Genomic DNA, 16,202 nt, shown 5'->3' on the forward strand with positions numbered 1-16,202 from the left:
TATATATATATATATATATGCTGTTATAATTTGATGTTTATATCACCTTCACATCCCTTATATTTAGAAATGAGCAGAATAAGTGTCTTTTTTTGAAAGAAAAACCAAAGAGAGTTCACATTTTCTCTAATTGTTTAAGGCCCCTTGGTGGCTGCGGGGCCCTATAAGCACCCTGTTATTTCACAATGCCTTCTGGTAAATAAATTAACATGATGGCTGTGTCTCCAGCAGCTCTGCAGCTTCACCTGCTGCTGCTGCACCTAACACACTAAACAGTTTCTGACAAACAACAACTGAAACACCCTAAACTACAACCACATGGTTTCTCTTATTTTAAACGAGTGATAGAAGAGCCAAACATTCCTTAATCAAGAGAAAGTAAAGCTGGGAGGATCTGTGTAGAGAGCCGAAAGCTGCTGCTGAAAACTAGACAGAGGTATTTCAATTATTTTTGTACATTCCACAAACTGTGTTACACAACTTCTTACACATCTTCTGATTGACCAGATGATTGTTGAACAGAAAATGACAATATACGTTTTTATGTAAATCCTGAGTGGTACTAATAATGTAATAAACTACAGTACATCATTATTCACCTCTGCCCTGTATCAAAATGATGGATTAATAAATTATTTGGTGCAAATGATGGATTTTGTCTGTCTCTAATCTCTGTTCAAGTCTAAAAAAAAAAGACTAAATCTTGGACATTTTTTTTAAAGACCAACAGAAGTTACGCAGGTTTAAGCCTGATTTTTAACTGTGCAGGTTAAAGAGCATTTGCAGGGTCTAAATGCTCAAAGAAAACAGCAACATTAATGCTATTAATTGGCAATACATAAATATTGCAATGCGGCAAAGAAACTACAACTACAGATGCCACGATCCAACTTTTCCTTTCTCTATACCACAACTCTGGGTGGTGATGGCGTAGTGGATATGACACATGCCTTTGGTGTGGGAGACCCGGGTTCGATTCCCACTGCGATACATCAACCAATGTGTCCCTGAGCAAGACACTTTACCCATAGTTGCTCCAGAGGCGTGCAACCTCTGACATATATATATAGCAATTGTAAGTCGCTTTGGATAAAAGCGTCAGCTAAATGTAATGTAATGTAACTCAGGATATCTGCTGATACCAAGTACCAATATGATACCAGACCCTCTTTTATCCAGATTTAAAAATCAGTATACCGCACTGTGTGTAACACATCAGAACATTAGGTATCGTGTAACGTGTTAGGTAACATGAGGCCAAGGATTGCTATGATTATTTAGTTTAAGAACTAAGTCAAAATCCAAATCAGCAACCCAGAGGCTGTATAAAAACATATCTTTTATTTATCAAAAATTAAGAAGAAAAATTTCACAGTGAATGATGGATCACTCCTCTGCATATATGATGCCCGATAGATCGTAGCTACATTCCAGGACTAGCCTACAATTTCGTGAAATTGAAATGGCTTTTTACCCCCAAAATATAATTTTAACCTGTGGTACAATTAAATAAAAATGGGATTCCGGAGGGAAAAAAAGTTGAGAAATTACCCTTCGACAAAAGACTTCTATCAACTGTAACAGTGCTCAATTATGGAGGGACCAGCCAGACAACTAGTTATAATAAAGGACGCATTATATACTGGTCGTCACACAAATAATCTCTCAAATGCTGGAGATCTTAAGTGCAAGTTGCACTTAGTTGCACTGTGCAACAATATTTAACTACAAAAAATAAACAAACTTTATTCTAAATGTAAAATCTAAATTTTAACTAATGCTAAATTTATCTGAACATGCAGTGTATCGACAGGAGGAGACAGAAATGTAATAGCTGCCCCAACAACTCTGAAACATGTTTTGTGAATCATTGCAGGTCAGACTAACATTTCCTTCTAGTCATTACACTCAGGTGTTCAGGATCCTTAACTGGGTCAGGTTTGGTTACACAAAGAAAATGGCATTTATGGTTTGACTTTTTTTTTTTGGATTTATACAAATAATTACTGTGGGGAGTTGTGATTTGGGCTGGGCTTAAACTGGGGGGTAAATAAAAGTAGTTATTGTAGCCGGGCAGAGGCAAAGGTCAGTGTCACTGGGACACAAGTCTGTTTGAGATGCAGTGAACGAGCTACTTCAATCCTAACTTCCGTTCTCTCTCTCTTTTTTTTTTTTTTTAGCTATCTGGAAACTATCCAGCTATCCTGCAGCAGACAAAAGTCTGAATAAAAAATAGAAACGTACTTTATTAGAAACCTGAAAATAGAAATACGTTTTGAGGGGAAACATAAAAAGAAAACATTAAAAGACGTCAGGCTCCAATGTCACTGCTGCGGTCCACACATCTTGCTGACAGCGGACTACAAACCACCGCACAGCTCAGCATCAATGCATCATAAATAGCGAGTAAAACAAAGTCCTCTCAAAATACCTTTATACAAACCACTACCTCCACTCTCTCCTTTATGAAAAGAAATGCATCTATAATATAGAAATGTAAACAAACTGGCAGTGAGCTAACGGAGCCCTTGCCAGTCGAGTGTCTGTGAAAACAAAACTCCCCCGTCTGGGCCACGCGTCGGGCTGCACGGTACATGTTTTCAGGCACTGGGTTCTTACCTAAATCACACTAACACAAGTTCAAGTTGAGGGACAATCACCCCAAAATAAGTGTTTTTAGCTCTGCGTTCCGAGAAGCAAAAAAACTCATTTCAACGCTACGACCAACTGAAACGTTGCACTGAAGGCAGGAAAACACGGTGACAGAGCGTTTGCCTGCTTGGATCGTCCAATAGTCATCTTTACCGCAAAAAGAGAGAGACTTCCGAGGTCAACATCAGCCAACGTTTCTCTGGTCAGACTAAAGGACAGCTGTATTCTCTAGGGAACACAGAAGAAGAAGACCCCTTGATTTCCCCCCCCCCAAAAAAATAATATATATATATGTATTGTAATATGTAATCAAGTGACAAGAGGTACTAAATTCATAGTTGTTCCTGTTTTCCACAGCCAAGAATAGCGTTGTAGTTTGGAAAAATCATTTACTGTTAAGATCATATTTATAACAGAAATTTCACAATTGTTGTTTGGAGAAAAAAAAAAAGTATGACATTTTTTTTTTCTCTTCTTACAAAGCCAGCAGACAAAGACAGTCCTTTAGAAACGCGTCCTCTCAGGAGACCTGTCCCAGAATCCAGGCGAGATGTGGAAGAGTCTCGGAGTTCAGTGAGAGGTCAGAGGTAAAAAGGTTATTCTGAGTCTGATAGGACGATGATCTCATCAGGGTCACACTGGGTGGCCACGTTGACCTGGAAAACAAACACACACACACACACACACACACACACACACACACACGGACACACACGGACACACACGGACACACACGGACACACACACGGACACACAGTTTTAAAGAAAATCTGAATTTATCACCGTTTAAATTTGAATAATAAAACGGGTGAAAATTGGTTAAACTAACTCTCGGAAGTAAAAATCTGTTTTAACATTTATGAAAATTATATTTATTAAAAAAAAAAGATATCACTACCATTATTTAATTTTAGTCTTAATTTGAGGCAGTCTGGAGCACAATCATTGGCTGAAACACATTATCTCCAATTCTGTTGTTTTTTTCTTCCAGAAGGAAGCATATTCCGAGCTGTCCTCGCTGTGAAAAAGCTCCTTATTTGCTGTAAACTTTGGTGGAGAACGTCTACTTGCAGCAGGAAACAAGTTTTGGGTCGACAGGAAAATCAAATCTGCGTGAACATCAGTTTAAACTGATTTGTTTCTCTTTAAAAAAAAAAAAAAAAAAAAAAGGGGGGGGTGGCCGGGTTGGTCAGTGGGTAGAGCAGGCGCACATATATTTAGAGGTTTATGCCTCGACGCAGAGGTCCAGGGTTCGACTCCGACCTGTGACGATTTCCTGCACGCCTTCCCCCTCTCTCTCCCCTTTCTCACCTGTCATGTCCATTAAAAGGCAAAAAAGCCACAAAAATAATCTTTTAAAAAAAGGAGGGGTATTTTTTTTGGGTGACAAATCAGTAATAAAAGAGCCTCAAGTGACAATGTGATGCAAGATAAGATTCTTATGGAAAATCATATTAGCTAATGTAGCTGATGTGACCTAGATACAGCTGAGAAACACCTGTATAACATACTGTGTCAACAACCTGAGGAATTATATATTTTAGTAATATTATTCAGTTAAATACATTGTAAAAGGAGACAAGGTTGTACACTAGATCAAATCTAACTCATTAAGAGGTACGATTTTACAAATTGACACAATTGTAAAGTCAGGATCTGCACACATGAAATGACCAGATTTAGGTTTTAAAAAGTTGCCCCTATGTGCGGAAATATGCCATTTATACCCGAAATTCCTTTTTCTCTGTGCCCCCACCTTGTTTTTCTTTGGAGGCGGTGTCGACTGTGAGCTGCTGACTATTTCCTGGGTTGGTGTGTCTGCTCGGGTCGACTCTGCCTGCTGCGGAGAATCGCAGCTGAAAACGCCCATTTCCAGAGGGATATCCACCTCACTGAGGGGGGGGGACAATGGTTGGATGCAGAGTGGGGTGGAGGGAGAAAGAAATGGGGAGAGAATATAAGAGTTAGAAGAAAATCAACAAAAACCGAATATGATACAAACAACTTTAAATGTATCCAAAGCAACATCATTATTAATCAAAGTGTACTACGGCTTTAACTAACATTTTATACGAGCCTCGATCTAGAACTGTTTTAAAGTGGCATTCCAAATTTGGATTTGCCATTTCTTGACTAAGGAGTCCCAGACTAAGTTAAACAAACTTTAAATCAACCTTTTAGTCTTTGCATGTTAGAGTACGTGCACACAGCACTAGTTTGAGGGTGCTGAAACCAAACTAAAAAGAGAACTAAAAGTCCATAATTTGGTGGAAATCAAGAAATAGAAATACAGATGTCTGGTTTTGTTGTGAAGGGATTGTTTTGCTCTTGTAAGTAAGTAGTTGTCTGGCTAGTCGCTGATTACCGAACAAATCCTTGTTTCCTCATTCCCTCCATTCTGCTACATCACACAATACACTGCGGTGTTTGCCTGGGCTACTACCTAAACAGCGCCTGCTCATTTCTTTGTATTCATTTTTTATCTTACAGTTTTGAAGCTGGTTGAAAAATATTTTGGCCGATTTTTTTCAGTTTACCAGCCATTAGTAGCTAGACCAAAAAGTTAATTTTAGACCCTGTTTGCATTACTCATATTCCCATCACAATATCTTATAAATGTATGTCACGTATTGTCCATGTCATGCAGCCAATAATGCCTTCCAGTACCTGTCATGGATGAGTGTGTGCTTTCGGGAGTTCCCTGGCGTTACTTCCCCCCTCTTCCTCTTCCTGCTCCTCGTGGTCTTGGGGCTGGGCGGCGGCGATGACGACGTTCCATTGATAGTTTGTGTGTCGCAGTTTTCTACGACGACTGCTGGCGACAGGGGCAAAGACACTCCGTTGGCCGCTGCTGCGGAGACGGCGGCGGCAGAGTCCTTAGCAACGTTGCTGGTGCTTACCAGCACGACTGGAACATGATTGGAGGAATCCACGGGCTCCTCTGATCCTGCAGGTTTACCGTTAGACAACGGCGTCTGGCTGTCTGTCTGCGCTGGCTCTGATTGGCTGGGGCTCTGTCTAGGGGAGGGGAGGGCAGACAGCGGAGGGATTAGAGACTCGCTGTCATCAGAAAGAGGACTGAGTCCACTTGTGACTGGCTCCTCGTCCTCATCTTTGGCGCTTCCTTCTTCCCCTGGAGACACGCTTCTCGTCTGCTGATCCGTCTGATCCTCCTTGTTGGTACCGTCACATGCTGGTTCCGCCTCGTTGCTGTCGTCGTCATCGTTCTCATCATCGTCTATAGAAAGGGGGAAATTAATGCAACAAACGAATGATTTTACCGATCAAGTGAGAGAAACTGCTACCTCATAATGAACATATGCAATTACAATTACAACAATTAATCGCAATTTTATCGAAATCGCAATATGAACTAGTGCAATATCCAAATCGCAGGGGGGCGCAATATTGGGTGAAGGCAAAATATGTGTCAAACCATTCTAAAATAAAGTATTGTGGTGCTGCAGAGACATCCTGGCCTACAAATCGTTTCCTACAGACTAAAGAAAAAAATCTTTGTTTGGTACAGATCCTCGCAAAATTTTTTAAATATATTTTTCAATGAAAATGAGAATAATGATACAAAAATGATCATTCCCTCCAATATCGTGAATCATATCGCAATTGCAATATCAGTCAAAATAATCGCAATTACATAATTTCCTCATATCGTGCAGCCCTAATATGCAACAGAGCTGCCCAGGAGATACTCATCATCATCACCAATGGAGACGTTCTAAATAAGACTCTATATAACCCAATACCATCTAGAGAATCGTGTTCAAAACTAAACCAAAATATGTTTTAGAAACGTGCTGACATTTTTTACCAGTGGCAGGAAAACCAACACTAGATTTACCATCAAACTTCAGAATTTTAAAAAAAGAAACCGAAGAATGATTAACTCTGCTCTGACCTGGTCCATCCTGCTGCGTGCTGGCCTGGATTTCTTCCTCGATGTCTGGGTCTGACGATTCATCTTCTTCATCGTCATCCTCCTCTTCTTCTTCTTCCTCCTCCTCCTCCCCCTCCTCCTCCTCCTCTGCCACTCCGTTCACCACTTTTTTTGCTTCTCCATTTTCTGATTTGTGCACCTGGAAAATACGGCGCGGGAAGGTCGGACAAGAGCAGATAGCCAGGGAGAGAGGGTGAAAAATGGAACGAGAACGAAAAAAGAAGAAACTAAATAATCGTCAGGTCATACATTAATATTCATAGCATACATCACGTTCTGGTGTTAAGTGGAACTAAATCATGCTGCACTTCAATTTCCTGTTTTCCAGGAGAGAAAAAAAAAGTTGTACGAGTTTTATCCAACAGCTGACCATTTTCCAAAAAATTATTGTTTCTTTTTTCCTATCGTGTTTTTCTTCTAGGCAGCTACTGGTTTACATTTATTTCTGAGAGGTATGATTTATATATAAATTACACAATATTGTTGAGAGGGAATGCAGTTGAAAAGCTCAGATGGATCAAACTATTCTGCCACTACGGTGTAAGAATGTTTAGAGTGAAAGATCTGTCATTTAAGACATGAAATGTGCTGAAAGCAGAAGATGCCTGTGATGGCTTTCCTCTCATACCTCTTTCTCCTTGCTGTCTTTCTCCAGTCGTTTGGCCCGTTCGTGCTCCTCCGTGTCATCTTGTTTGACGGCAAACTTAGTGATGACCTCTTCCAGACGGGACAGAGCCACTTCTCTGTTCGCCCGAAGCTTCCGCAGCAGTGACGGGTCCGCCAGAGCCGGGTCCGTGGCTTTAGAGGGTGGTGCAGAAAAGAGAGGAGAGCAAAGTGTGAGTAAAAGAAAAAGTGATATCACTAAATTCCCGAGGGAATGTCTGTCTGTGTTTTGGCCTGTGTGTTGGTATCAACTGCCCATTCTGACAGCCGGGCCGGCTTGCCGGGGTTATCACGGCTACAGGGGACAGGCGTTTTCAGTCATTTCAACATTTGTGTACTCGCATTGAATTTTATAGAGTAACGTTACTTGAGTTAGTTACTCGCAAAATATTTGACACAGCCAGTAAAGTGATCCTGACTGATCCTGGCTAACGCTGCCAAGCTAACCCTGCTAACTGCTAACGTTATCGAAGGACCAGGCAAGCGAGCCACGGCTGTTTACAACGTGTAGCCTGTTCAGCGGCCGTAGCCGACAAACGTTGAGTAATTTTAAGCCAAGAGAGGGGGGCTGTAAATCTGTAGAGAGGACCGGGAGTTTTGCTGTTTTTAGCGGTTGTTTCCGTAATTTTAAGCCGAGGAAGTGTGTCTGTCAGTGGGGTAGAGAGGACGGCGAGGTAGTGCCGTTTTTAGCGGCTGTTGCCATAATTTTAAGCCAAGAAGGTGTCTGTCATTTGGGAGGGAGGACAGCGAAGTAGGGGTGTTTTTAGTAGCGTTTGCCATAATTTTAGTCCAAGAAAGTGTGTTTGCCAGTTGGGTAGAGAGGACAGGGGGTAGTTGTGTTTTTAGCGGCTGTTGCCGTAATTTTAAGCCGAAGAAGTGTGGCTGTCAGTCAGGTAGAAAGGACGGCGAGGTGATGATGTTTTAGCGGCTGTTGCCGTAATTTTAAGCCGAGAATGGGTGGTTGTCAGTCGGGTACAGAGCTCCGCGTGAGCACGGGCTTTTATGACTGTCAACATAGCCAGCATCTAACGTTAGCTACTCCGCTGCGCTGTGCTGTGTCTGGCTATGTGAGACTAGCGTCTGGCAACATTGATGCTGTGTTCTCAACCTGGCAACCTCCGTGAACTTTGAGTCTGGGCAGGAGGGGGCGGGGGAGACGACTCTGTCCAGTATTTTGAATTTGGACTGCAGTAACTATTTTAAACGCTAGTTGTCGGTATTACATATTTGACCTTTAACAGTTACGTTACATAATTTTTTACATTTTTGTATACAGCCTTTTGTATACTACCTGAAAATATCCAAAAGTTGTTTAAATAAGAGAGCCAATGACTTAAAGTGAAGAAGGGTTGTTAATCATTGCATTTCATATAAAAGTAATTTATGGCACAGGAAGGAACTGAAAATGAGTAGCTGCAGTTTCAGCCTACAGCATCTCTCTTTGTTGAAAATCTTTTTGGTATGATTCTGTGTTAAATTCTTGTTTCTATTAGTTGGAAATAATTGCAGTTTTAATGTATGACAGGCAAAGAAAAGGGTCAACTATAAACACTTTCAAACCCTTAAAGAACTGACCTTAAAGGTCTGTTCTTGTATGTTCAAACCAGAAAAAACTAAAGGTTTATTTTTGGTGTATCAACTATGTATTTGTGTTGACAACCTTAATATCTCTGGCTGAAGCCTTACGGGGCATTCAAACCAACAAAAAAAAAAATGGTCTGGTGATTTTCCGCCGGGTTGTGCGGCGGGGGAGTGTCAATGAAACGGCCCGTTTGTGTGATGTCCTGTTGTGTTATTTAAGCCCACCAAAAAAGCACAAGTAGATATTTCACAATTACTGTTTTCTGTCAGATCGCTTATAGATAAATACTTTTCCGACCACACATGAAAGCAGCCTTATTTCACAGGAGAGAGTGAAAGAAAAGAGGCGAGTGAGACATAGCGAGTGCTTTGTTGTTGCAGGAAACATTTAGCTATTACACAAACTCCAGAGCAGTTCAGTGCTTGCGTTTAATTTTTGACCATCATAGAGTTTTAAAACTTTCTTGTGGCAGCGATAGAGGCAGTGATGTTTCCTGTTTACTGTACGGGACTTTCACACCACCTGAAACCATAGCTTAAAACACAAATACAAGTCTGATCTCTGGTTATATGATTGGTCACAGCAGGATGATGTGGGGTTGCGTTTCTCCAGAAGTTGAGTCGGTCTCTACTTTTCGCCGCAGCCTAAACGCACTTCCCCAATTTAAAATGAATGGAAAGCCCTGTGTTTTTACTGGACCGTCGGACGGCCGACTCAGGCAGTCTGAACGCGGCCTTACCAGGCTTGTAGGGGTCAGTGAGGCGCGAGCCAAAGTTGTACACCAGGTCCAGGTGACGTCTCTCCTGGATTTTGCTCCCGGTCTCCCTGAAAGCCTCCTGGGCGTACTGGTTCAGCTGTTTTCGGCTCAGGGACAGATTGTGGCGCTCATTGGCACGCAGCACCTGCTGGAGGATGTCTGGGTAATCTGGAGGGTTCCTAAGCGCCTCAGGACTGTTGATGAAACGCTCAATCTGACACGAGGAAGGAATGTGGGATATAGGATCAGGATCATATCAAATTCCCCCACATAAACAAGTTTGTACTGTGCTCTGGGTGTTTTTGTAAACCTCAATAAAAAGTTCTAATAATCCGGTTCATGCGAGATCAAGGTTAGAAAATTAACATTCAATACCAAGGAGAAAGATTGACACAACATTGAGCTTAAAATCTTTGATTTCATTAAAGATAAATTAGCTAACACCATAACAAAACCTGCATTTTATTATATTCAAGCATATGAGACGAGTAACGAGAAGACAGCACTGTGAGTGAGTGAGAGGTGGCGGTGCTATGTGGGCACTGAAGCAGTGTGTGTGTGTGTGTGTGTGTGTGTGTGTGTGTGTGTGTGTCTCAACTCATGTTGGAGAGAAGAGAGAGTAACGATAGTGCGGACAGTGAGGATGTAAACCGTTTCATAATATGTATGTATCGCAAAACACTACTCCACACCAAGAAGCGCTCAAGATATGCCTGAGAGGGTTAGAGGACACTACTTATATCTACTATGGGGTTACAGTAACCCTACAGGAATTATATTGTAATTGTATAATTATTGTAATCTTGTGTTCATGTTGAGAGTCAGACGTGCAGTTAGTTCTGGAGTTTGGAGCAGGGCGTAGATAAAACCACCCAGTCACACGATTAGTAAACAAAGTTTTAAACTACTCTACAACTAGCTCACCTTCCTGTTGATCTCAGGATAACGAGTGCCGCTGTAGCGGATCTTCTGCTCAATGACTCGGCCTGTTAGCGTGCTGCAGTTCTTCAGTTCACACAGCTTTTCATAAATCTTCATCATCTGGAAGAAGAGAAGGATAGGGCAGAAGAAGAGGTGTGACTAGGTGTTTACACAAACTGGCGTAATGGTTGTTTTTACAGCTTTGGGCAGTGTTTATAACCAGTGGACACCCACGCTGCATCAGATTCCAGTCTAACCTTGCGTTTGAGCTTGTGTTCCTGGATGTATAGGGAGTCCTCAGTTCCCAGGTCGTCCAAACTCAGCTCAGCCTGCTGCAGGCGACAGATCTCGTCGTTGTACACCTTCAGTAGGTTCTCCAGGTACGCTATCTGAGAGAAATCGAGGAGACGTGTTGAGAAAAGACATGAAGGGTTAGGCGTGTTTGCCTAGAGAGATACGTTTAGGCGTATAATAACCCTGGTTGTTCTTTACAGTCTTAAGTTGTATGTCAAGAATGTCGTAATGGGTTAAAGGTGCTCTAAGCGATGTTGAGTGATGTCACTTCTTGTTGACGTTCGAAGTATTGTCAAACAAAACGGAGGCTAGCTCGTCCCTCCCTCCTCCTCATCCCATCCCCTCCCCCTCCCTTCCGTGCACTAACCCCCCCAACCCCCACCCCCCAATCATTCTTGTCAGTTATTGGCTGGAACATTGTTTGTTATGTTTGGTGGTAGAGGTTAGCACAGTTTGTTTTTGTTGCCGTTTGTGGAGCCTGGGCTGTCTACAGAGACCGCATTTTTTTACGGTGTGTTCAGGGGACAGGCAGCTACCAGATAGTGAGGAGATGTTTGCTGTATGTGACAAAAAATGCTGTAGCCTAAAAAACGTGACATTGCTTAGAGAACCTTTAAGGGTTTTTCAAGAAAAATCAAGCCTGCACAGTAAATTGAATTGAAATGGGAGCATACTAATCCTTACAACCTTTCCTTTGTCCTATTTATCTACCCGATTACAACTTTAATCACTGACTCAATTTATAATGATGCATAAAGTGTTTTTTTGTTTGCCTTTATTAATGCTCTTTTATTATTGATACTTGTATTCTCTTTCGCTATCTAACGTGTTTTTTTTCTGTTCTACTTTTATAAAATAACACTTAATTAACACTAGGGATGTAACGATTACCGGTGGAATGGCAAACCACAATAAAAATGTTGACGATAACAATTGCCGTTTTCATTTTAAAATATCATTATTATCGCGGTGGATTACCACGGTGTGGAAACCGCGTGTTTAATCCTTCCCAGCTTCATCCGAGTCTCCTGAAGTTACCGCGCAGGCGCACGGCGTAGCCTACAACGTGCGTTTCCTGAAGTTGGAATCATGGCGGAAGGAGGAGAGGACACCTTTGATGTTAAAAGTTGCACTTTTGATAAGGTTTTGCCTATATTTTTGTAATATAATAAACACTGTTACACTTTTTTGAAACTATGTCAGCTTGTGTCGGCCTATCAGTGCTTTCTGAACATATTGAACCGACTTTTAAAAATACAGCGATAATACCGAAAAACTGGATAATTTTGGTCACTATAACCATGAGGTTAAATTTTCATACCGTTACATCACTAATTAACACTGAGGAAACTTTAGAAAAGTGACATACAAATAACAATTTTACTTATAAGAATCAGCAGCGTTATTTAAAGATCATTATCAGCCAAAAACAATACTAATCACATTTAGTAGTGTTCAACACTTACCTGTTTCCTGGATGCCCTCTTTGCCTTTTTCTCTGCTTCCTCATTATTGCCATCCTGCAGCCCTGAGGTGGAAGGCTTATCCTCCGCTGTCGTATTCACTCCTTCCTCTTCCTCATCCCTCTTAACTTCAGCCTCGTCTTCCCTTTTGGGCGCAACAGAGACAGAACTTGATGATGAGGTAGAGGGCCCGGGGTTAACCTTGGTGAGGGTCAGCCTCCGCTTGGCTGCATGCTGCTTGAGTGCAGTGCACAGTTCACTGATGTAGACAAAGGTTTTGGAATGGTTGGCTTGGGCGCGAGTCAAACATCGCCCCAAGGTGTTCCTGAACTCCACGGATGTCAGATAGTCAGGGGAGGCCTTGGTGTGTTTGGTTTGGAGGAAGGCCAAGACCTCGGGGCACGTCTGGGTGAGAGCTGAGCAGTGTTCCACAAACTAGGAGAAAAAGAAAACACGGAGGATGAGAAGGCAAGGTGACAGAGCTGGGACACAGGGAGACAACCAAATAATAAGTACACACACACACACACACACACACACACACACACACACACACACACACACACACACACACACACACTGTGATTCAGGTGTTTCCAGGTCACACCCAGTCACAATGTATTGTCAATATAATTACAACTCTCTGGTATTACGACCATTGTCAATAGTTAACATGTACGTGTGCACATCTACAAATACTTTATGGGGTCAGGTGCTGCTGGGAACAAAGATCAATGTAATGGAGAGCAAAAATTATTAGCACACTGGAATAGTTTCATGACTTCTTCAAAACAGAGCTTTTAATTCCAGCGTGTATATTCATTTTGATTTCATACAGAAAATAACAAAGCTACCAGCCAAAGGAAAATATACTTTGGACTGGACATGTATATTTTGTCTAGTGTTTAACCAGTGTTTAAGCAGAAAACCAACTATAATTTCGTCATATTTCTAAATAATAATCTTTTTGAAGAGTACAAAAACACTGTTAAATGGCCAACCACTTTGGATGAAACACTCAGTTTGTGCCCCTTAATATAAGCTCACCTCAGCGAACAACTTTTGATTCTCTGCCTGCAGAACATGAGTCAGCTTCTTCGCTGAGGCAAAAGGGGACTGGGTAATGTGGGTAGGGGCAGGCTGCGGAGCTTTGATCGGCGAGACATGTTTGGCTTGATGCTTAGAGGACGAGGCGGAGGTGGAGGCAGCACAGGAGGGTTGAGGACTCTCCTCTTCGTCGTCATCATCAAGGACTATGATCTTATCCGCCATCCAGGAAGGGGCAACTGCCATCCAATAACGATGGTGCTTTCTGCTTTCAGAAAAATACAAACGGGGAGAATGTCGATCAGGCCTGAACTGAAAGATCAAGATGTCAAAGAAGCAGTAGGAAATCTAACAATATGAAATTGGCAGTGTTCTAGTGAGACATGAGTGATGCTGTGGGTTCAATGATGACCAACCACTAATATTTTGTTTTAATAATCTAAATCTGGTAGTAACTAAAGCTGTCAATAAATGTAGTGGAGTAAAAAGAAACAATATTGGATTTCAAGATGAAGTGTAAAGTAGCATATAATGGAAATACTCAATACACGCACCTCAACTTGTACTTAAGTACAGTAAAGTTACTTAAGTAACGATATTATTTCTAGTATCACTAACGTTAAACCAAAAGTTCCCATACTTCCCGCCCATGTTACTCCCCGGTATTAACACTCTGAAACACGGCCATATGCTTGGGAATTTAGCCATGATGAGCTAATACTGCTCCTTAATTCATGTTATGATGTCTGTGGTTTCAGAAATGAAACTAACAGTCAGGCATCAATAAGGGAAATTGAGTATTATTATGATGTCTGTGGTTTCAGAAATGAAACTAACAGTCTGGCATCGATAAGGTAAAGGGAATAGCGACACGATCGAAGCTTGATAAAAAGTAAAAAAGGCCACGTAAGTGTAACTTAATGTGGCCATAAACCCTTTTTCTGATTCTGGTAACGTTAACAGATAGGGTAACATTAACTTACAGTTGGCAAATTAGCTAGACAAAAGCAATCGTTAAGAAAGTAAGCTTTGCACTATCACACATTATGCCGCACTCACTCACACATACCCACCTCTTGTTTATCAGCTGTTTAACGTGACGACAAGAGAGGATAATGTTCCACCACGATGCACCATTAAAATTATGTTCTACTTAGCTGACGTTAGCGTTAGCTGGCTAGTTAGCATTGTGACCGAAAAGTAAGCGAAGTAAGAAAATAACGAGACATAAGAAAAGCCCGCATGTTGTTTTTTATGACACAACTTACTAGACGAACAAATCCGCGGTACCGTTTATGCCCGTACTTTCAATCGCGCAGACTTTCTGTCTACCAAACGATGCTTGTAAACTTCGCTATGCTATTGAGCGGTGATCGAAACCTCTTTGTCGAAAGTGTACCCGCTAAAGTCATATCAGCACCAATGCCTCTTCTGATTGGTTGACAGATGGTTTACAGTCAGTAATGTCGTTAGCCATTGGGTGACTTGCTCTTCTTTTTCTTTGGGTTGTAACGGCGGCTGGCAAACCCTCTCATAGGTGCATTACCGCCTACTACTGCACTGGAGACCAGAACATAGAAATATGGTCAGGGTACTAAAGTATAATCCGTTTTTCGTTTTAAACCAAAAACGAAAAAAGGAAAAAACGGGTCGATGTTTCGTTTTTTGTTTCAAACCAAAAACGGAAAAACAAAACTATGAGCTCCGTTTTCTCGTTTTTCCAATGTCCATACAAATTAAAAATTAACTGGAAAACTGCTCGTTTTTCAACTGTTGTTTTTTTGTTATTCATGTTTCTGTTTTAACCCAAGAGCGAGAATACGGGCTCATTTTTATAATGTGCATAATCATTGAAAATCTGATGGAACACAGGTCTCGTTTATAATGTTATTTTGGTCTTACATGTTAAGATCAAGGTTGACTAAAACCAATGCGCTCTGGACAGGAAGTAACATTAACGTGTCAAAATAAAAGTATGAGAGCTGTAATAACTGCCAGAAGATCGAGGAACTTTATGAAAACATTGTTTGCCTGTAGCTTGTCAGATTAGGCTAAAGTTAGCTATTTAGGGTTATATAAAGTAGTTAATTATTTAATAATAATTTTAAAATCACATGAAATCTACATTCATCTATTATTAGCCTATGTGTGGCAGTTATTGACTAGTTACTCTAATCTTACACCAGCCAGTAAAAAGGCATCTAACACTTGTGTTGTCTTCGGGTTAAATGTGTCGTGTTTTCAAAGTTTCTTATAAGAAATATGTGTTTCTTTCTTTTTTAAGATTTTTTTGGGGCATTTTAGGCCTTTATTTGTATAGGACAGCTTAGATTTGAAAGGGGAGAGAGAGAGAGGGGGGAATGACATGCAGCAAAGGGCCACAAGTCGGAGTCGAACCCGCGGCCGCTGCGTCGAGGAGTAAACCTCTAACCAGGCGCCCAAAATATGGGTTTCTTTCAACCAAATTAACCAAAAATAACATGCATTGTTCCCTTCCATGCTCTTCGCAAGTAAATTAATATTCACAACTTTCATAAGATTCTGGGTGTTTTATTCAATGTTATAGCAGTTATGGTCTTTCTGGGCGAATTTTGACCTGGTAGTGCAATAGGGCACTATTGAGCTTTACAGAAGATAAACACACAGGACACACGTGCATATTTACAAGTATGTGCGCACACACACACACACACACACACACACACACACACACACACACACACACACACACACACACACACACACACACACACACACACACACACACAGACCTACCAAGAGCCTGGGTCTGTCCAAGGTTTCTTCCTAAAAAAGGTGTGTGGTCTAGACCTACTCTATCTGTAAAGTGTCCTGAGATAACTCCTGTTA

General features: G+C 41.3%; 1 protein-coding gene across 2 annotated transcripts; it reads right to left on the minus strand.

Moving 5' to 3' along the window:
* Window positions 1-1,322: 1,322 nt before the first annotated feature.
* Window positions 1,323-14,886, minus strand: daxx (death-domain associated protein). 2 transcript variants are annotated; one of them, XM_035991467.1, is made up of 11 exons: window positions 14,408-14,886; window positions 13,335-13,602; window positions 12,291-12,722; window positions 10,788-10,919; window positions 10,534-10,650; window positions 9,592-9,823; window positions 7,236-7,405; window positions 6,569-6,746; window positions 5,320-5,890; window positions 4,409-4,544; window positions 1,323-3,308 (listed from the first exon to the last, which is right to left on the minus strand). In XM_035991467.1, exons 2-11 carry the CDS (start codon window positions 13,578-13,580, stop codon window positions 3,249-3,251), a joined length of 2,274 nt encoding a protein of 757 aa, XP_035847360.1. In that variant the 5' UTR covers window positions 13,581-13,602; window positions 14,408-14,886; the 3' UTR covers window positions 1,323-3,248. The 2 variants fall into 2 exon arrangements, with proteins under 2 accessions (XP_035847360.1, XP_031151423.1); XM_031295563.2 differs by having other exon boundaries at window positions 13,335-13,599; window positions 14,408-14,885.
* Window positions 14,887-16,202: the final 1,316 nt, after the last annotated feature.

This window comes from Sander lucioperca, chromosome 14, assembly GCF_008315115.2.
Source record: "Sander lucioperca isolate FBNREF2018 chromosome 14, SLUC_FBN_1.2, whole genome shotgun sequence".
In the NCBI taxonomy this organism is placed as follows: domain Eukaryota; kingdom Metazoa; phylum Chordata; class Actinopteri; order Perciformes; family Percidae; genus Sander; species Sander lucioperca.

Coding starts and splice junctions, on each gene's coding strand:
- daxx (XM_035991467.1), bottom strand. CDS start 13,580: ATGGCAGTTGCCCCTTCCTGGATGGCGGATAAGATCATAGTCCTTGAT. Junction 12,723..13,334: donor ATCAAAAGTTGTTCGCTGAG/GTGAGCTTATAT, acceptor TTTTTCTCCTAG/TTTGTGGAACACTGCTCAGC. Junction 7,406..9,591: donor CACTGACCCCTACAAGCCTG/GTAAGGCCGCGT, acceptor CACCCTCTAAAG/CCACGGACCCGGCTCTGGCG.